General features: G+C 43.6%; 1 protein-coding gene across 1 annotated transcript in view; it reads left to right on the top strand.

Moving 5' to 3' along the window:
• The window catches only part of PRKN (parkin RBR E3 ubiquitin protein ligase), a 1219260-nt gene extending 1200709 nt beyond the window's left edge, over nucleotides 1–18551 (top strand). Inside the window, exons 10-12 of the mRNA XM_084827978.1 lie at nucleotides 1720–1806; nucleotides 11659–11776; nucleotides 13790–18551. Coding sequence (XP_084684104.1) covers nucleotides 1720–1806; nucleotides 11659–11776; nucleotides 13790–13899 — 315 coding nt within the window. The 3' untranslated portion in view covers nucleotides 13900–18551. The remainder of the gene's footprint in view (nucleotides 1–1719; nucleotides 1807–11658; nucleotides 11777–13789) is intronic.
• Nucleotides 18552–21273: the final 2722 nt, after the last annotated feature.

Here is a 21273-nt window from a genome sequence, read left to right as displayed (position 1 = left end):
ATAGTAGGGCTGGAAGGGGCCTATAAGATCATCGAGTCCAACCCCCTGCTCAATGCAAGAATCCAAGTCAAAGCATCCCTGACAGATGGCTGTCCTGCCTCATCTTGAATGCCTCTAGTGCGGGAGAGCCCACCACCTCCCTACTATTACAAATTGGGTTGACCCAGCTAGTAGCTCTAAGGGCCGACAGAAAGAGGGAAGGAAGTTGTCTCCAGCTCCTGCCGGTCCTTCTATCAATTGCTACTAGTCCTGATGGCTATATGCTACCTCCAGTATCAGAGGCAGTATGCCTATGGACACCAGTTGCTGGGGAACATGGGCAGGAGGGTGCTGTTGCGCTCGTGTCCTGCTTGTGGGTCTCCCATCAACAGCTGGCTGGCCACTGTGTGAACAGAATGCTGGACTAGATGGACCCTTGGCCTGATCCAGCATGGCTCTTCTTACGTTCTTAAGTTACTGTTAAAGACACAAGAGCAAGCCAGGCCACTTTTCTCCTGATCAGTTGGCAGTACTAAATTCAATCCACCTAGTAAATAATTGAACTAGAACTTTGCTCCAGTGATAAACATCACTATCTAAACTAGCCTTCCCCAACCTAGCGCCCTCCAGATGTTTTGGACATCAACTCTCATCAGCCCCAGCCAGCATGGCCAATGGTAAGGAATGGTGGGAGCTGAAGTCAAAAATATCTTGAGGTTGGAGAAGACTGATCTAACTATTATACCTATGTTATAATTAAACTGCTAATGGCTCACAATTCAAAAGTTTGCAATCTTAACTGAATTTGAAATAGCTCTCTCGCTCCGTAGGGCCCTGAATGATTTAGGGTGCAATCCTATGCATGTTTAGACAGAGAAAAGGCCTACAACTCCCAGCATTCCCCAGTCAGCCTTGTTGCAGGCCTTTTTTCTGTCTAAACATACATAGGATAGCACCATTAGGCACTGGCTACATTGGACACTGGCTACTAGAATCCTGACCTGGTGGCTATCTGTGTTCTGACAGCTGTGATTGCTGTCCCCCACTCCCCAGTTTGGGGACTCTGATACTGTGTCTCAAGTTGGTAAATGTATTGGGCCTTGGCTGTGGCAGACCCTTCAGTGTGAAAAACACTCCCCCTTCCCCACCCCCATATCTGTTCTTTCTTTAAGCAACATTTTTGAAAACTATTATTTATTTATTTATTTTCCACCCCATTGCCAGAGCTCTCTGGGTTGACAGAAGATCCATTGATAGAAGATCCTTTCTTGGTTTCCCTTCGTGTAGGCATCAGCAAATGGAGGGTCCAGAGCACAATCTAACCCCCACCCCTCACTCACAATGCTGCCAGCCCAGGGGCTAGAGTGCATAGCATTGTTGGTAATGAAGTTGCTGACAGTTCTGGCCTACCACCTTCCAAAAGTCTTTAAGCAATGTCAATCTATTGTGATCACAACAGTTTGTAAAGGACTTTTGTGATTCTATGTATAGAAGCAGGGAGCACGAGGGGAAGGTACTCCTTTGAAACAGAAATTATCTTATTTCCTTGCAGAAAAATATACAAAAAATGGGGTTGTGTTAATGAGCAGGCCATGTAATAAGATGCACGATTAGAAGAGGTTATGAGAATTTAATGGGGTGAGAAAGACAATAGATAAGCTGATGTACAACCCTCTATGATTGTAGTATCGTGGCTCTATTCCTGATGTTTGTTTATGTCTTCTGGCTTTCATTACCCAGTTTGTGTTCTGCCGTGAGTGTAAAGAAGAATACCATGAAGGGGAATGTTGCACTCTTCTTGAAACTCAGGGAGCCACCGCTCGGCAGGTAAGTACCTCCACTTTCATAGCAGAGAACATTAGCTCTGGTCCTGCTAGAGAAATACTGGGGGAATTATAATCAAGAACTGAAGCAATTATGGCAGTTACTCTCAAAGGGGGAATGGGTGGGTGGCTGTCCAAGGCATTTGGAGGGTGGCTTACAGTTCCAGGGACCTGGTTCAGTCACAGCCAGAGACGCTTCCCCCTTGTCCTCATCAACGGAGGTCTACGATTGCAGTCCCCCAAATTGCTATGCTAACCATATGGGAATATGTGGGAGCTTCTCCCCCCTTTCCCTCTTTCCCTGGCTGACTAGCTTTTTTTTGGGGGGGGGGGGTTCTGAGGAGACCTGCTCTAGTCTTCTTTTAATGCCAGTGTTGACTTAGTGCCCTATTCCACAGACCTTTATACATAAACCAGTAAGCAGCATACATGAGGTGGTTTGCAAGGATCCTGTGCAGTCACCTGCCAAAGAGATGGCTGATAGCGGCACCATCAGCATGTGACATCTGCTGGAGTTGCAAGGCCTACCGGTGACACTTGCCCTGGGTGTCTGCATCTGGGAGCTGCCATGTTAATTTCCTGTAATGCCCTGGAACAACACTATGTCAGGGGCATTGTGAGAAATTAAAATGGCAGCTCCTGGCTCCGGTCATCGGCCTCTGAGGGAGTGTTGCTGCCTGCCACTGCCTACTATCACTGCCATCAGGTAAGCTGGAGGGGGCTGAAATAGGAGGGAGGGGACTCTAGAGGGTACTTTGACCTTGAGTCTGGTTTGGTCAGTGGGTTATGGGGCTCAGGAATTTAGAAGGGAAACTAAATTCAAGGTATTTGAGAAGCAATGAATTATGGCTGTGAATCTCCAGCTGGCATAATCACTGTATTGGTCTCACTGTATATTTCAGAGATCTTTTGAAATATACAAAAGCCTTTTTCAGTTCCTCAAGAAGCCTATGGAGAGATATCATTGGACTGTACAGAAATGGCCTCTTCAAGAGGCCTTTAGGATTGGGGTTTTTTTAATACACACATCTTTGAAATACTTATTTTGGATTCTTTCTTGCCCATCAACTTGCATTTAACTTGCTGCTAAGGACATTTTTATGCTTGGGATTTCAGAAGGGGAACTTAACAGCATAGATTGAAAATTCTCTTATTACTTGGAGAAACAAACAGGGACTCCTTGGTCTGAATATTGTGAGCTGATCATTATCTCTACAATTCATGGTAGTTCTGAGGCCTGTTGTGCCTTCTGCTCATCCTATGAGGCTAAATGGCAAGCTATGGGTATGATTATTTCAGTACAATTATGCTGAGATGATGTCAGGACCCATTAAAAAGCCACAGACATGGAAATACAGCATTATGGGTAAAGCAACAAAGTCAATTTATATTTTTTATCCCAAAGAAACAGACCTTTTCTAAAATGCAGCATGTTGGCAGTGAAATACTAGGAAATTCCCTTGTATTTGTCACAACAACAGAATATGAAAACTGGAAATAATTGAGTTAAGAATACTATTTTAGCCTCATTGTTTACTTCCCTCTCAGGCCTCTGCTGATGGCTTCTGGGTGCCCAGATAAGTGCCTGGTCTAAATGGAGAAGGGTCGAGGCTGGAGCAGGCAGATCAGGGAGGTCCAAAGGGCCAGAAGCCGGGGTGTAGTCAGGTTCTGGGCAGGTCAGGGTCTGAGGGGCGTAGTCAAGGTCATACTGAGTTCCAAAGGTGACAGTGAAACAGTCTTCTGCTGCTGCCGCTCACAGGAGACAAGTTGCTCAGACTGAACCCAGCTTTGAGCAGAGATTGTGAGGTCACCTGACAATTACGGTAGTCCAGTGATGCCCTGGTGGTGCAACCTGTAGTCAGCCAGGTTTGCAGCAGATGCAAAATGCTGGTGGTGCAGGATAAGGCCCTGGTTGCTGGTTGCCCCAGTTACACACACACACACACACTGGCAGCTTACACTACCCCATTAAAGCTATGTATTACACTACCCCACTGAAATTATTGCCAACTTTGACAAAGGAGAACAAAGGCGTAGTCATATTTGCTTTTCAAGTTAGTCATATTACACCTGTAGCTTAGATGTCTCCTGCTTGAGAGGGAAATACTTGGACTCCTTAATGTAAATAGTGTTGCACTTGAGAAGAGGAGAAGCAAAGTGTTGTTATTCCCCCACTTTATGTCAAGGAGAGAAGGAAGTACTTCACACAGCACAAAGTTAAACTATGGCATTCACTTCCACAAGATGTGATGATGGTCCCCAACCTGGGTGGCTTTAAAGGGGATTGGATAAATCCACGGAGGAGACGGCAAACAATGGCTGCTGGTCATGGTGGCCCTGTGGCAGCCTGCCCCTGAATACCAGTTGCTGGGGAACAGCAGCAGGAGGGTGCTGTTGCTTTCATGTCCTGCCTGTGAGCTTCCTATGGGCATCTGGTTGGCCACTGTGAGAACAAAATGCTGGACTAGATAGGCCTTTTGTGTGATCCCCCAGGACTCTTCTTATGTTGTTATGTAGAGATAGTGGCAAAGCCTTGAGCAAGTAACCTTAGCAGTCCAGGTAGCCTCCTGCTAAAACCCTATAACAGCAATCTGCCAGAAGGTTTTCCTTCCTGAATTGGGCTATAAGTATTATTTCATTATCATGTGTGTATGTCTCCAACATTTAGGAGTTTATGGTTACCATGTCTGAATGTACTTCTCATCTTGTATGACTTTTGGCGGTGGCAGTGGGGCTAGGTTGATGTGACAAACAGATATATATAGATAGATATAGATAGATAGATAGATAGATAGATAGATAGATAGATAGATAGATATAGATATAGATATAGATATAGATATAGATATAGATATAGATATAGATATAGATATAGATATAGATATAGATACACACACACACACACACTTGATTATTCAGTGACTTTTCCGCCCTCAATTATTTTGGGATGCTCCTTCTTTGACTTTGTGCATTCTGCATGTTCTGCCACATGGCGGCACTATGTTACTAAAGAAAAGCTACTTGGAGATTCTCATACTCCCTGAAGTTAGCCAGTTGCTCAGTGCAATAAATGGTAGTGTTTTCCTGCAATCTGTGAAACGGTCTGAAATGTTCTTAAAATCTGCAGCGTTACTTTTTAACAATTTGAACGTTGTCTACTTTTTTGCTTCCATTTTATGGATAGGAAATATTTTGCTAGAGATGATATGCTGCAAATTATATATACCAAAGGTGCTTCCAGACCAGGAAAGCTGAGAGAGGCAGCAGAGATCCTATGTAAGCTCAGCGGAGCTGCATCGGACAAGCCAGGCCTAGAACTGCAAATGGGAAACATGCAGTCCAGTATCAGAATTTTCCCCTTTTGGCCTATTGCAATCAAGTGAGGTGGGTGTGGGACCATGATCAGGAGCCCCACCTCCTCTGTCGTGTCCCTGTCACCCATCCTTGCCACCTTCCACCAACTGGAGGGGGAAAGTCTGAAGTGGGGAACCTTCTCTGTGCCTGTAGGCTTCCCACACAATCTAGAACCCTGCATGATCAGAGTTCTACATTGCCCATGGAGCCTACATCTGTACAGCAGGCTCCCTACTTGACATATTCCCCCTTCAGTGTGTAGAAAGGGGTGGGCGGGGTGGCCCTCCAGGTGTTGTTGGAGTTCCCATCAGTCCTAGCCAATATAGCCTATGGTGAGAGATGATTGGAGTGGCAGTCTAACAACATCAGGAGGGCCCATGGATTCTCCATCCTGGTGCTGAGGGTGATAAGGGTGCAGCAGAGGAGGCTCAGCCAGAAAGTGCCGTCCCGCTCTCCCCTCTCTTGAGGGGGAACAGCCAAATGGGGCTTGACTGCATCGGAGATCCTTCCCTGTCACCGTGGAGTGAGTCTGTTCAGTCCTTATTACAATATTTTTAGATGGCTTTTCTTAACATAACATAAGCTCATGATTTAAGATATCATGGTAAGGTTAGAGGGTTTTGACAGGAGAGGGTTAATAGAGCCAGAGTTACTGCAAGTGTTTCTTAATGGTCTGCAAATCAAGTTTGTAAAGGAAACTAAGGCATGCATACTGATAAGTTAACACAATTCCATAGTCCTGGGGGGCTTGCAGGGCTGGCTTTGCTATTCAGCAGGGTGAAGTGACCAACTTTGGGAAGCACCATGAGGGGGGTATAGTTGAATACAGGAAATTGGGTCTGAATGGTCCTGGGAGACTATTTAAAGTGTTGGCGCACTCTCTGGAGGAGTGCCATTTGGACTAGGGACGTACAGATTGAATAAAATCCATTCCATTTGTGTTTCGTGGATTGTTAGGTGCCTTTCGTTCCATTGTCCATGCATCAATGGAATGGGGGGGGGGTTTTCCAAATTTGCACAAATTTGCATTTGTACGAATTCACACGTGCGAAAATGGGCAAATTCCCCCCAAATACCTATTTTCACACTTTAGCCTATGGGGAAAATGCACATTTGGGGCCAGGTGTTTTTTCTTTTACATTTTGTGTAGTTTTCTGTGACATTTGGGAAAGTTAGAAAACTGGTCTGCAAGTTCATGGAATCTGCCCGACGGGGAGAGCAAGCCACTGCAGAATCTTTATGTCAGATTCATGAAAATCCAAATTCATTTGATTCCATTGCAGATTTCTCTGAAATCCCTAATTTGGACTCACTCTAGGCAGCAAACTCTTTGAGGCCAGAACTGTCAGGTTGATTAAATGACTGGGGCGGGGTGGGGGAGAAGCACACTCACTATATTTAAGCATATGTTGAAAGAGATGGAGCAGGGTGTTACTCTACAATACACTGATCTGGGTGCAGTGCTTGTGCAATGAGGAGGGGAGTTACTCAATGCTGGCATTGCCCTCCATTGCCCCAATTGTACACTGAGTTGTAGACTGGACTGCCCACATTTTAAGTTATTGTAAGCACAACCATATAAATAGCAGGAAAGTTAAAAAGAACAAACGTTCCTAATAAGGTGATATTTAGGAGTCTCACAAGGCCAGCTGTATGAGAGAGCCAAAAGAAGCAAACAAAATGGACTTGGTATTGCTCTTGTAACTTTTTGGCACAGACACTAAATGTTTCCCTTACAAATCTCGTAGCGTTTATTTTACCAGAGTATGAATCATTGTTATGCCAAGTAAATGTCTGGGAGAAGACAGGAGGTGCTGTAATATATTCTAAGGCATTTCCCCGAAAAACTGACAGTGAAAGGGGGATGTCTGCAGAACAGGCTGGTTCAGCAGCTAAAACCTGAATTCTCTAGAATTGTTTTAAGCTTGCGGTTCTTGCTATCACCAGAAGATGGTGAGAAGATCATGAATAGTCATTCCCAAGCTGCCTGTGTGCTTCAAGCTCGCTGAACAACAGCTGTCTCATCTGTTTTGTTTGTGTATTTACAGCAGGTATGTACGGTTGTGAAGGCTGGTGTGTTTGTTTTTATTTATTTTTTGAGTAGGTGGTGGTTTTCTGTCAATTATATGGTGGTAAATAGCTGGTAGCCTCAATTTCAGAGTTTGTTTGTATAGTGATGAGCTTTCCCAAACATGTTGATAGGAATGCTTGGAAGAGAATTAGTTTACCTCTTTATGAGGAAAAAAACTGACTTAATTTGCTTTGTGAGGAAGAACAATCACAGTAGAATTTAGCATGCTCCAAAGTGCAAGATTAAAGGGCTTCTGATGTGTGCAGAAAATGATGCAAATGGTTTCTGTGGTGCTTGCTGCTGTTATGGTGGGGCACGTAACGGGGCATAATGAAATGAGACTATGGGAAAAATGGAATATAGGAACAATCCTGCTACCCAGGAGAAGACGAGCCAAACACTGAGAAAGGAAAGGGAAAATTAGCATGAGGCTCTCAGCCCTGGCCAATTTATCTATAATATGGGAAGATGATAAAGGAGAAGGAGAAGCTGGTTAATCTAGTTGCTACTAGCTTTAATGGCTATGTGCTACCTCCAGTACCAAAGGCATTGAGCCTATGTACGCCAGTTGCTGGGGAACATGGGTGGGAGGGTGCTGTTGCGCTCATGTCCTGCTTGTGGGTTCCTGGTCAACAGCTGGTTGGCCACTGGGTGAATGGAATGCTGGACTAGGTGGACCGTTGCTCTGATCCTGCAGGGCTATTCTTATGTTCTTACCTTTGGGGCCCCAAAAGCTGCATTGTGCAGCACCAGAGGGCCGCACATGCATGTATGTGCCCACAAAGGACAAATAAGCATGTGCACACATGCACACGTAGAAGCTTAGGGGTCTCTCATGCTAGTGCTTTCCCTAATAAGGGGATTCCCTTATGTCTGATGGGAGGTCACTGGTAAGGGCAGGAATCATTTTGCTAGAACGTTCACTAGCATAAGAAAACCAGGCAATGCTGCATGATTTTTGGGGGCAATGGCAGCAGATGCAGGGGGTTTGGCACAGGCAGCCAAAAATAGTTTGGTGGGTTGCCTGTGGCCACAGGCCATACTTTTTGCACCCCTGATTTAGTGATTTGGAGGGCAACAACTTATGGCCTTCTAGATGTTGCTGGACTGCAACTCCCATCATCTTTCACCATTGGCTATGGCTGATGGGAGTTGCAGTCCAACAAGATCTGGAGACCCACAAGTTGCCCACCCCAGTATATGCCATGGGCTGGTGATGGGCTTTGTGTGGTACAGAAACACTCCTCCCCTCCATCATAGAGATAACATCACACTTTACCTGGGTGTTCCACTTGAATGTCCTGTTTGCCCGATCTTCCCCACTTCATTGGACCCTCCACATGATCATACAAGTGACATGAAGCCTTATCCAGGTATGGGTGAATCAGCCCATAGTCAACAGAGTGGGAATATATGGGCATGGCCTGTTTTGCTGATCACAGTTTGGGGCTGTTAAAATCAGACTATTAACAGGAAAAACTAAACCAACCTAGTAGTCAAGATAGCAAACATTTTGGAGATTCAGGCTGCAATCCTGTAGTCACTTACTGGGGAGTAAGTCCCACTGAACTCAGTTGGGCTTACGTCTGAGTAGACATATATACTATTGCACTATCGGCCTTATAAAGGTGGGCAGAAGTTAGATCAGAGCCTACTGGCAGATCTTGGGGTGATTTGCTGTAGATTGGGAAGAGTTTCTGACTCCCAATGACTAAAGAGTTGCAACTTCTAAAAGGCTTTACACCCCTAAATGAGGCTGCTTGAAGAAAGAAAGCTTGATGGTGGGACCAAACATTAATCTTTGCATGAAAGGACTGGGAGCTCAGTTCTGCTATCCACCCTAATCTTAAATTCTAAGCGTATAAAAGCCCCTTTGAGCCACTACTTTCCATCTGGCTCTGGTTGGTAGATATTCAGGTTCTAGTACAAAGCAAAATAGATCTGTCAAGCCTGAAGTCTGTGCACCCCAGTTATAAATAGTTCATTGTGAAGAGAGGAAGGGGGCTGCCCTAGCTCCCAGCAGTCTAGGCAGGGTCAAAAGGACACTTGGGATGTGCACCAACCCAGCGAGGTGGGCTGCCACCACCCCTTATATCCAACTCAGCCCGAGCCAGGGGATTCTCAGACCTTACAGGACATCCCGAAGGCATATGCCAAACTAGCACCCTCTGTTTCCAAGGCTTAGACCTGAAACCGTAAACAGTAGCATTAACCAAGAGGAAGACTCTGGATTTAGTACTGAGGCAATTTAGGATGAAGTACACAGCCAACCAGCTATAGGAAGCAGTAAGTTTATTGGGAAAGGGGAATAAAAGTCACACAAAAACCAGTGTACATTTGGAAATAATACTTCAAGGGAAAAACATAACAAAGCTACCTAAACCCGTCTATACGAACCTCGGCACAGGTCTTCAAATAGGACAGGGCCCAGAGAGAAATACTTGGAGTCCAAAGTGAAGGAAGGACAAAGACCATGGGGCAGCTGGACCGCCCTGGTTATATGCTGAAGCCTCTGCCAGCTGTAAGCTGATCCCTGTTCGCCAGTCACAGGCTGGCTGGAACAGTTTCGCCAGGCCCCGAGGGGGGATGTGTGTGAGAGTTCCCAAAAGAACTCAGCTGAGATAACTCACTCCAATTAACTGGGGTCTGTTCTGACCTCGGGGCTAGAGACATCCCGAGATAATACACACGCAGGTGGTGTACGACTACATGCACCTTCAGCCTCGTGAAATGGAAATGTACAAACTGCTAGGGCACAAAAAGAAAATGGAGTTCTTGACATGCACATTCTGCACCCATGAGGCTTCATGGGTGAAGCCTCATGCACCCAAGCAGGACAGCTCTTAGGAGTCCGATTCTCCGATGTCTTCTTCCCTAATTCACTGGCACTAGGGTGGCCAGGCCTCCTACTTTACAGAGGACAGTTCTCCATTTTGGAGAGCTGGCAGAGGAAAGTCCTGTATTTGAAGGTCTCCTCTATTTGCAGTGGTGGCCAGTCCAAGTCCGGTTTAAGGTCAAAGAACTGCAAGGAGGGAGAGCAGCAGGGTCCTTGAAGTTGCCCAGCAAGAGTTAACACCTGGACAGCAGACTGAGCATCCACACAGGCCACCTGGTCAGTCTGCTCCACTGTAGCGAGATGTATTGCATTTCTGTTTAAATTATAGTTATTATTTCCAACTTGCACCTACACATATGCAAATGTTATGCAAATTTGTGTTCTCTCTCTTTTTGGGGGGAGTGATGCAATTCCTCTTTTTTGGAAATAGCCATCCTAACTGGCACTGTGCCAAGGGCCTATATGTTAGGGGCACGCAAACATTTGATGTACTTGATGTCCTGTATTGTTTAAAACACATTCTACAAATTAATGTCGGGGGTGGGGGATAGAAAGCCAGGGTTGTATTTACTTGAAGACTGTAGTCAACACTACCGTATTTTGCATGCACAATGTGTTTTTATTTTTGGGGTGGAAGCCAACATTGCTACAAAATTGCAAAATTGGTGGCTTTAAAATAAATGCCATTTTTTTAAAAAAAATATTGAAGCTAAGATCTTCCTTACAGACAAGATCTTCCTTGCAGACAAGAGCCTGTGTTTATTAATAATATTTTATGTGTGTATGTATATAAAATGTGGATTTTGTTCCCCATGAGTGTGAAATTCGTATTTATGCCATTATCAGAGATTAATTGTTTTTAAAGTACAAGTCCAAAGAACCAGGAGCACAATCTTGATCCACAGAGAATTCATAGAACACTGAAGTCTATTATGAATAAAATGAATTTGAAGATGGGTATGGAAAGGCATCCATCCAGTAATGTTTTATTAGTTGGATAGTCTTTTTATCTTTCCTGGCTCAGCCTGGCAACCTAAGCATGAAACTGAAAGATCCCAGGAGGTGATAATTCATACCTGAATGTAAAGAAGATCTCATAATGTGCTAACTAGAAATAATCTGGATAGCAGAAATGCAGTTTAGTAAGCCCCACCAAGGTAGGATGGGATGCCGTACCTCTGATATATTTGAAGGCAGTGTCATCACATAATTCCAGCATTCAGGGATTATTTGTTTATTTAATTTATTATTGCCTCCCATCACAAAAAAACAGTCTTGAAGCAACACGCGCACACACACAAATACAGACATTCATAATTAATATAACCAAACAAAAAACAATAGGATTGGAGAGCTGTTGGCTTTTCTTGCATCATGTGTCCCTGATGGACCAAAGCCGATTCCATGAAAATCTGGATAATACTCCAACACGCTTCTCATTCTGTTGTCGCGAGGATCTCCCCCTGGTGAGGTGGGAGCACAGCTCTTGCCCTTCCATCGTCCCCTTTTTGCACAGTATTTAGCTGGAAGAAACAGCCATGTTCCCCATTTTGTGCGTTAGCAACATTCTCTTATGCTTTCTTCTCTCTTTGCAGGGATATGAGGTTGATGAGCATGCAGCTGTACAGGCTCGATGGGAAGAGGCATCCAGAGAAACAATCAAAAAGACAACCAAACCATGCCCTAGCTGCCATGTTCCAGTGGAAAAGAATGGTGCGTTTATTGAATGATAGCCAACACTTCCAGTAACCATATTTTACCATAATGGTTTTGCTTAGAGTGCAGTCCAACAGGACTGACCCTCGATAGGTGGAGGACTCCAATCTCAGAGCCCTCCGTCTATTTTAAGCTCTGCCCAGCAGGGTGGGACAGCAACAACAGAGACCTTTTAGCCTCCTGTTCCTCCCTGAATGCATTTTGAGCTAGATGAGCTCAGAGACCCATCTAGATCTCCTATCTTCTCAGCGGTGGGAGCAGGAATGGAAAGGCTTGTGGATCCATTGGATCCACGTCTTCTCTCCTCTGCTCACTTTCCCGCCCACTGGCACACCCTCTTTCCACCCTTCTGTATTCTGTAGTTTCTTCTGGGTTAGCGAAGGCATATGGTTTGTTGTCCTCATGTTGGGTTACTTTGGAGTTACAATTCTGGTTTCTCCAGACTCATCTTATAATAGTGTGTTCTGTGACTTACCTTATGAAAGAATTCATGGAACAGGTTTGTTAACCTTCTCGAATCTGTATATTCTGATACTTCACTGTAAAATTCTGGCCTGCTAAACTTCTAAAATCTGTGGCCTGCAAGTCACTTCACGTGTGATTCTTGGGCCTTAGGACTTGATTTTTAGTCATGAACTGGCAAAATTATAATTTTCAAACATGTAAAGTTGCCCTTTAGAAACCCTTGGTTGAAACAGAGCTGCAAAATATATAAAACAACATCCATGCTACTGGAAATGACAAAAGGTGAACCTCCTGTTAAAGAATAGCAAGACAAAAACATTAGCTTCCTAGCACTGGATGCTCTTCTTTTGAATATGGTGTCAGTATTTGGCACCAGGAGTTCTGGACTGCTGCTTCCTGCCTACACTCAAGTGTCCAAAGACATAGGGCACAGTCCTATGCATATTTAGGCAGAGAAAAGTCCCTACTTCCATACCTTTAAGGGCAGTTTGATCTCCAGACATTAGTAGGTGGGAGTGTTTATCCCTATGCTGGAAATGCTTCACATCAATGCTCTAGGTGACCCAAAAGCTCTCTCTCTCTCTCTCTCTCTCTCTCTCTCTCTCTCACTTTATATGGCCCCAAGAGACTGGAAAGCTCTTCTCCTTGCAGCAGCCTTTTACAAACCCCAAGTAACCCAAGCCCCCCCCCCCCATGTCCCATTTACTGTACATTTTGGTGATACACCATGCCCCTATCTTGCCAAAATCTTGCCAGACTTTGTGCTACTCCGTAACAGGTATAAAATGGACTGTCATTTTATTGTAAGTTTTGGGGTAGCTAGTGCCCCCTGAACGAAATTATCCTGTTGCCCCTGACTGGCAGGAACCAAACCCCAAGATTCATGAAGGCATCCCCTTGTGTTGCCTTCCTGAACCTCTATTTTGAGTGTTGTGAGCATCCCCATTTAACTATTGGGGTGACATATGGCCCCTCTATGAAGTAATTCAGATGCCCCCAACCAATAAAGAATAGACATTGAGGGTCCAGGGACCCCACTCTGGGGTAGTGTTCCTGATCATCCATTAGAGTCATTCAGAGCTCCCAGTTTGCAAGAAGACACCCCTCTCAGACAATTGGAAAATTCCAAAGCCATGCCATGTGGCAGAGATTTCTACCCATGCTGCAGGGACTGTTTCTGTGCCCTTGCATCATTGGAAAAATCCATTTATGAGACCTCACCACCACTTTTTGTGAAACCAGGAAGAGTTTGCAGGTACAAAATTCCAGGAGAAGTATGTTTCACCCACATTCACCAGCTGTGAGAGCATAGCTTGGCATTAATAGTACATGTTATCATCTGGATAAAAATTTACTAAAGTTACAAGGGTCCTGCTGGCTAGTCAACCCATAAATGCAGTTTGCGGAGGGAGCTCAAGTGAAACCCATGCATTCTGACGTCATACAACTATGTCAGATTACTTGATGGCTTTATCGTCCTTACACTTTTGTTACTGAATTGTCTCTCATTTGCAATTTCTTATTTGTGTTGGTGATTTCTTCCAGGTGGATGCATGCATATGAAGTGTCCTCGACCTCAGTGTAGATTCGAGTGGTGTTGGAACTGTGGCCTAGAGTGGAATAGAACTTGTATGGGAGATCACTGGTTTGACTGATCACCAAGCAGTACCACGAACGGCCAGCAGCTCATATGTCAACATGCTGATACTATAGAGTGCAGAAGCACAAACATACCTGGTTCCACCAGGGTCAAATCCTGAACTCCTTGCTCAGGGTATAAATTCCTCATTAGTCCCAGATTAAGAAGTTCAAGACGAGAAGTGTTCTTTGTTTGTTCACCTCCATATCAGATCTAATCCTCACTGTGTATTCAGATGGTCTTTTTGCTTCCTACCTTCATAATGGCACACCCCCAAATACCAGAGTGGTCAGGCTGACATTTGTTACTACACATTATCGCTCACTCCATCAGCACTCCCTAGTGGTGTCCTTCCTTTGGGGAAATGGGTAATGTTACCAGTGTCCACGCTTCTCTATAATTAGTTTGTTCTTTGATCTACGCTGGACCATTCAAAGCTGTTTTGGCTATTATGGCTTTATGTCCATCAGCATTTCAGTTTGCAGCTGGGCTTAGCGCTTCACATCTTCCTTTCTAAAAGAGTGGATGTTTCGTACTTTTACAGTAGCTCAGTCTCTTCCCAAACAGATTTTCAGTTGTAAAGCTCACTGCCATAACAAACTGTAGACGTTTCATTTTTATTCCTGTTTAGCACGATTTCCCATAGCATGTGCATTTTCAGCATTTGCTATGAGAGGTCGCTCAGGGTATTCATCGCACTTCTGTGCGGTATATTCCCATGTCTGCATCACGTAACAGTATGTGGCAATTCCCATTGTGTTTGGTGGGGGTGCAAATTGTTTCAGGAGTTGTATTTGGAAATTAAATTCATTTTCAGTAGTATTTTCTGATATGTCTTTGGGGACTTTGTGCTAAGGTTTGAAAACATTGTGCTGTAAACATGTTTGATGAAGAAACTGCCCAAGCTCCTGTGTTTAGGATGTCCTTGAATGCACATGGCTACTAACAGTCATAATCAAATGAGTCCCCAAGTTTACAAAATGTAGAGCTGCTTTTCAGATGTTTGAAGGCAAACATTTGGGAGGGGCAACTCTCTCTCACACACACACACACACAATGCCGCGCACCAGCACATGCGGTAGACAGGTGGCTTCATGAGTTGCCTGTATTGTATTTGCACTGGATGAATTATGGAGCATTTGGATCACTTCACCAGTGGGCCAGCTGCAGTGAGAATTGCATGCGCCGTTACCTCAGGAATATGTAATGCAGCTGCCAAGAACAACTTAGTAGTTGCTTTAATTTAATCAAAGAGCAGTCCCAAGTTACTAAAGTTGGTCTGTATTCAAGCACAGATAAGCTAATATGGGCAGATGTTGATACCAGGTGAACATTATACCCACCTGCATTAGGGACTGATGGTGTGCAAAAAAATTACGTTGGAACAAAATGTGAGAGCAGCAGACCCAAGTGTTCAAACCCAGGCCACTGCCAAACAGCTACAAAGCAGGATGGGGTCATTAAGAGGAGAAGTGGCTAGTGGGGTGAGTAACTTGTGGCCATCCAGACATTTTGTCCTACAGCTCCCATCAGACATAGCCAACATAGCAAACAGTGAGGGATTATGGGAGTTGTAGGCCAAAACATCTGGAGGGCCAAGTTGCCCACCCCTGGTCTAGCAGAAGCAGAACTCTGAACCATTCCTTCACCAGCTGCTTCTTCTCCCACAACCCCTCCCCAAGCTATTTTTCTTCTAGTTGGGCTTATTTCCAGTCTTGAAGCCTGGCTAAGAGGGGAGAAGCTGGGGAGAAGCCGGGGAGAAGCCACGGCCCCGCTCTCTCTCCTGCACACTGCTTCTGTGCTTGAAATCCCCCCACACACACACACACATGTGCACACACAGTTTACAGCTCTTTGGCATGATCTGGGCTTGAAGGCAGGGGCTTTTCACCATTGCATCTAATACAGCTCATCTGCTTTAAACTGTGTAAAAATTATGAGAGTAATTATGAGATGTGAAACATTTCCTGTTATAAGTGGGCTCTCCCATGGTGGCTTATACTGGCTTTGGCTGCCATGCCAGAGGGATGATTATTCCCCTGAAGAAACCCATTCAGGTATCCAGTTTCTTATAGATGGAGGGTGGATAGCACAGAAAGAAAAAGAAAGAGAAGCAGTGTATGCTTCATAAGAGAGTGAGCATAGAAGAGATAGAGGGGAACAACCAAAGAGTGAAACAGTGACTTGTGGAAGAGAGAGAGTGACCCAGAATGTCAAAATGAAAAGGGTTTATTGTCCATCGCTCTGGAGATCCATAGTACCATCCACCAAGAACTATGCTCTTGCACACCACCCATTCATTAGAAGGGTGCTTGCACAGGAGAACTTCCCACTGGACTTTGGACCCAGTGTGTAAATGTGGAGTTTAAGCTATTTGTTGCTTAATAATGTGAGCGTGCCTCTCACCTTATTAACCGTAGAAATACTCAGACAAGTTTAATGTTGGAAATGGCCGTAAGGTATACAATATAGCACAATGAAAAATCATAATCCCATTATAATCCTCTGTCTTATTCATAGATCTTATTGCATACACTTGTGATTTAGAGGATATTTGCTAGTGGCTACAGATAACCATACTCCATATAGCAATACCAATTCATACCATTGTAATTTGTGACATCCTGCTTTTTTCATTTCCTCATTTGATCCTCCTTTTTCTAGATTACCATGTGAAGAATTTTATTAGGCTTAGGGAAGCAACAAACCTTTTTCCAATTTAGCTCTGTATCTTCATAGCAGAAACAGATATGAACTGATATATTTTTATGACTCATGGTGCAGGTTGGAAAGAGGAAACCTTGCTTGCGTCCAAAGTCTGATGTTGTGGGTTGGGTTGATAGTCGGTGACTCATTTTATTTTGAAAACTGTGTAACCACTCAAATGCAGCATCCTCTTCAGCAGATATGAAAACAGAAGTTTAATTTGAGACCACGTGCAAAGAAATGAGTTTGATTTGCAATAGTGTGTGACCTCTAGCTCTAATCCAGCTTTTTCACCCTGTGAAAGATAGCTGTGCATGTTCACCACGAGTATTTCCAGTATAAAAAATTACCTTTTTGCTTTTGGCCCTCTCACTTTTCGTTAATATGTTATTCACTAAGGGCAGAAAAATACCGAATGTGGAAATAATTTTCAGATGGGCAAGGGTTTCAGCATCGTCTTAACAGCACCCCATAATAATGGGTTGGATCCAGGCTAGTTGCATTTATGTCCCATTGCAACCATGTAAAAAACTAGTTATTACTAACTTAGGTCCAATGGATTTCACTGGGAGCTAAGTGCAACTAACGTAGTCTGGATACAACCCAATGTGTTGACCTGGCAAATTATCAAAAATGAAAGCCACTCTTACAAGAAATTGACTTATTAGATTACTGAAATTATGACTGTGCCAAAGAGTAAAGGATGAGAGAATAGTTTCTGCACCAATCATTGTCAGAGGTTGACATATCAGCAAGTTCTGCCTTATACAGAAATAACAGATACACAATCAAAGAATTTTTTTCTCATGCTAAATCCAAGCAAGGCTGTTTCCTTTGTGATGCCTGGCTGAAGACCATAGCGGTAAGCACCAAAAGAAATAATAAAGTAGACCTGTGTTTCCTTTTATAGGTGTTTTCTAAACGTCTGCTCAAATCATTTTTTTAGGGAGCAATCCTATGCATGTTTAGACAAAAAAAAAAGTCCTACAACTCCCAGCATTCCCCAGCCAGCCATGCTGATCTAAACATACATAGGATTGTGCCCTAAATCAGTAAAGGCTGAATTCTAATTCTGTACTCATCAGTCTTCAGGCAATTCAGCAGAAGCCAGCAGAATAGTCAGAGGGAATACTACTTAATGTAAGGTTGGCAAAATTTGGCCCAGCATAAAAACTGATTCATGCAAATTGTGTATGTTTAAACATTAATTTACACAAACTATGTTTCCAAATTTCACTTCAGTCTTATTTCCTAATTTTATTTTATTTTTTGCTTCAACAACAAAATCTGAGTATAATAGCATCTTAGATACTTTTTTCAGTAAAAATATTGCATCTTCTGCTTTCAGCAGTAGAATGCAAATAGAGAGGGATGGACCTTTGGCTGCTGAATATTTGTTCTCAGTGGAGAGAGTGGCTTCTGAATCTATAGGCAGAGGATGCTTTCTCTTCAAAAATCTCCACTGCAGTTTACTGATCTCCTTGTCTATTTTCTGTTTTCATATGGGTGGGGGGGTTCACTGCTGTCTCTGTGCATCAGGGATATTCGAGAACAAGCAATGACTATGTGCTGTAGCCATTGGGTATGTTCTGAACCCATGTGGGTGGGCAGACACCAAGAGGTACATTCATATGCTGATAAAGCTTTAAACCGATCTTGCAGTATTACCCCTGCCTGGTTGATTTTCAAATTACAGAAGGCTGAACTGATTTAATGTTGATTAAGTGGTTTTGTTGTTGTTGTTTTACTACAACAGAGCTGTCAGTATACAGGGACTTCTGAATAAGAACCAAGCTGAAGATGCTTGTATATAATAAATGGCTAATTATAACTTCTAAGAAAAATACAGGATTTAAATAAAGACTACTGAATGTCAACAGATTACATGTATCTCTGTATCGTATTTCGAATGTATTCAATAGGCCTATAAATGTAATAGTAATAAAGTATTTTGAACTGTTTCCTTCTATTTAATGTGAGTAGGATACAATACTGGATTAAAAGCAAAAAAAATTTAAAATCTGCAAGTCCACACTGTTCGATTTCTTAATTAATAAGAAGCAGTTGAACAACAGGGTGGATGGGGGAAGGGACAGGTTGAGCAAGGTTATGTGTCTTTCCCAATCAACCCTGTTGTTCAGTTGCTTCTTAATAATCAAGAAACCAAATAGTGTGAGGCACTTTGGGGGGGCTCTTTTGTGCTCTTAATAGAAATTGCTGAACAATTCCTATTCCAAATGGAGTCTGACAATCTCTTTCTAGTTCATTCTGCAAAAGTTGACTTTTATATGAGGCTTAGAGATAATTATTTTGTTCAGTGGAATCTGCCAATGGAATCTACCAGATCCTGGCGTCTGTGTTCCTTTCTGATTCAGTCCTTTAGTTGCGGCATTTGGAAGCAGCCATCATTTTATCACTCAGTGGTTTGTCGCTAAATAAATACAGGCCTCAGCTCAAAAGCATGGCTTACTGTAGTGTTTCAGGGTGGCTTGTAAACCACCCCAGTTATCCACTCTTGCCAGGTTCAGACATCACAACAACCTGCAGCAGGCGAGGGTAATTATGCTAATTAGGCCACTCACAACCAGCATGTGTGGGGAGGGAAAATAAGCCACCATGGCCACCTCAGTGCTCGTGAGAACCTGTCATTGGCTGGGTTCGCACAATCATGAGGGCAAAAGTAGCCATCGTTGGTTCTTTCCCCACCCCCATGCGTGCCATTCACATGACTGCATTTTACATAATTACCCATGATGCAGCATGGGTTGCTGTGTTGTCCGAACCCAGTGCACAGCATGGCGGGGGTGACTTTGTACCCACCCTACAACCTACAACAAAGCCACCCCTGCTGTGCCACACACCAGGTTCAGACGACACAGCAACCTGCAATGCATCACGGATAATTATGTAAAATGCGGTTGTGCGATCGGCAGGCATGGGTGTGGGGAAAGAACCAACGATGGGTTCTTTTGCCCCCATGATGGTGTGAACCCAGCCAATGTGTGGGAGGAGGAGTTGGATTTGCGTTGGCTGTTTCCAACTTGCAAATTTTTACCTGATGCAGCAGTCCTCAAGTGATGAACATGTTATCTTTTAACTTACCCTAAGACCAACATAGAAAAATCCTCATCAAGGCCCCATTCTTATCTCCAATACATTGATGCTGGATTTCAACTTCGGCCTGTATCTAATGGTGTCATTACACAAACTCAAATAGCGCTAGCGGAGCTCCACTGAATCTTTCCATTGCACAAGACATTGCCCATTATTTTTGCACAACACATTGCACAATGGGTTGCACATCGTGTTGCATAAGTATAATACACAACCACTTGTGCAAACATAACTTTAGTTGGACTCTTGCGCATAGTTCAGAACCTAGTTTCTGCTAGCGCAACATCATTTGCACTAACAGAATGACAGTTGGATACTGCCCTAAGAATTGTAAAGGCAGGATGGATGCTCTGAAATAGGATGGCAGTTCCAAACATTTAGAAACTACAATAGGAGGATATTGCTAACAACTGCTATCTAATTTGTTATGTAATCATAGAATAGTAGGGTTGGAAGGGGCCTACAAGACCATCGAGTCCAACCCCTTTGTCTATCCACTTATTCCAAGACTTCTTTGTGGAAAGGCAAGAATATTAAAGCATGCTGGAATTTCTAACTCTCAAACTTCTAATATGCTTCATTTAGGGGCTCATCTTTCATGAGAAAAATTACATCTACACTCCAACGCCAAGAGATTTTTTTTTTTGAGTGAAGAGGTGTTACCGTCTGAGTGAATGTGGCTATCACTCATGCTTTATTTTTAGATTCAAACCTGCTAGAACTTGAGTCACTTAAAAAGGCAGGTGAGATTTTTTGACATAAATGCTTGCATTTTTTATAGATTAATTCTTACTAACAGCTGCTTGTATGGTGGCACCAGCCAAGTAAATACAGGACTTTGGTTGTGATTGTAATGTCATAAGGAAAGTTACATCACATCACTGGCTTACTTACATACACATGCCCAGCCCTTCATCTGGAGGCTACAAGGCTTCATTCACCTAGCTATACATGAAGAGTAAATGTCCATCAGAGTCCCAACACTAGGGTGTTGGTGGTGGTGGTTAAAAGCAACTTGAGGAGGGGAAAATTGGAAGCGGGGAAGCAGTGGGGAGAAGGCTGCTTAACCCTTTCCCCATAAATAACTTATCTGCTCCAAATCCCTTCTATAGCTGCTTTAAGCCCTCACACATATGCACGTACATACACACACATACATACACATGCACAGGGTTCAAAATGCAGCCAAGCACACATTTTGAACTCTGCTTGGGAGAAAGCAGCTTGGGAGGGTGCATATTTGGAACACATAAATGCCAGACAAGGACAAAGTTATGTTTCCCCCTCTTCTCCCTGGTCCCCTGTGCTTCTCTGCTTCAGATTCTTGCATCCCAAAGCTGCTTTTCAAGAAAAGAAAAAGGGCAGCTGTAATGTGCAGGTAGCCCCTTTGCTCTCAGTGCTTCAAGAACTTGCAAGACTAATTGATAAGAGACGATAAAGGCTGCATGTATAGTAAGGTCAAAGGTGTATGTGCACACACATAGCGGGGGGGAACCAGTCCAATATTGCCCCAACTGAAATTAAGAGAAAAAAACGTTTCTTCAGTATTGTTGTCATTGATTATCTTTGG

This window comes from Heloderma suspectum, chromosome 1 (assembly GCF_057233095.1).
Source record: "Heloderma suspectum isolate Gila_16-S chromosome 1, 16-S_ref, whole genome shotgun sequence".
Lineage (NCBI taxonomy): Eukaryota > Metazoa > Chordata > Lepidosauria > Squamata > Helodermatidae > Heloderma > Heloderma suspectum.
The sequence above is the reverse complement of the archived record's forward strand: the minus strand, read 5'-3'. Positions and strand labels throughout refer to the sequence as shown.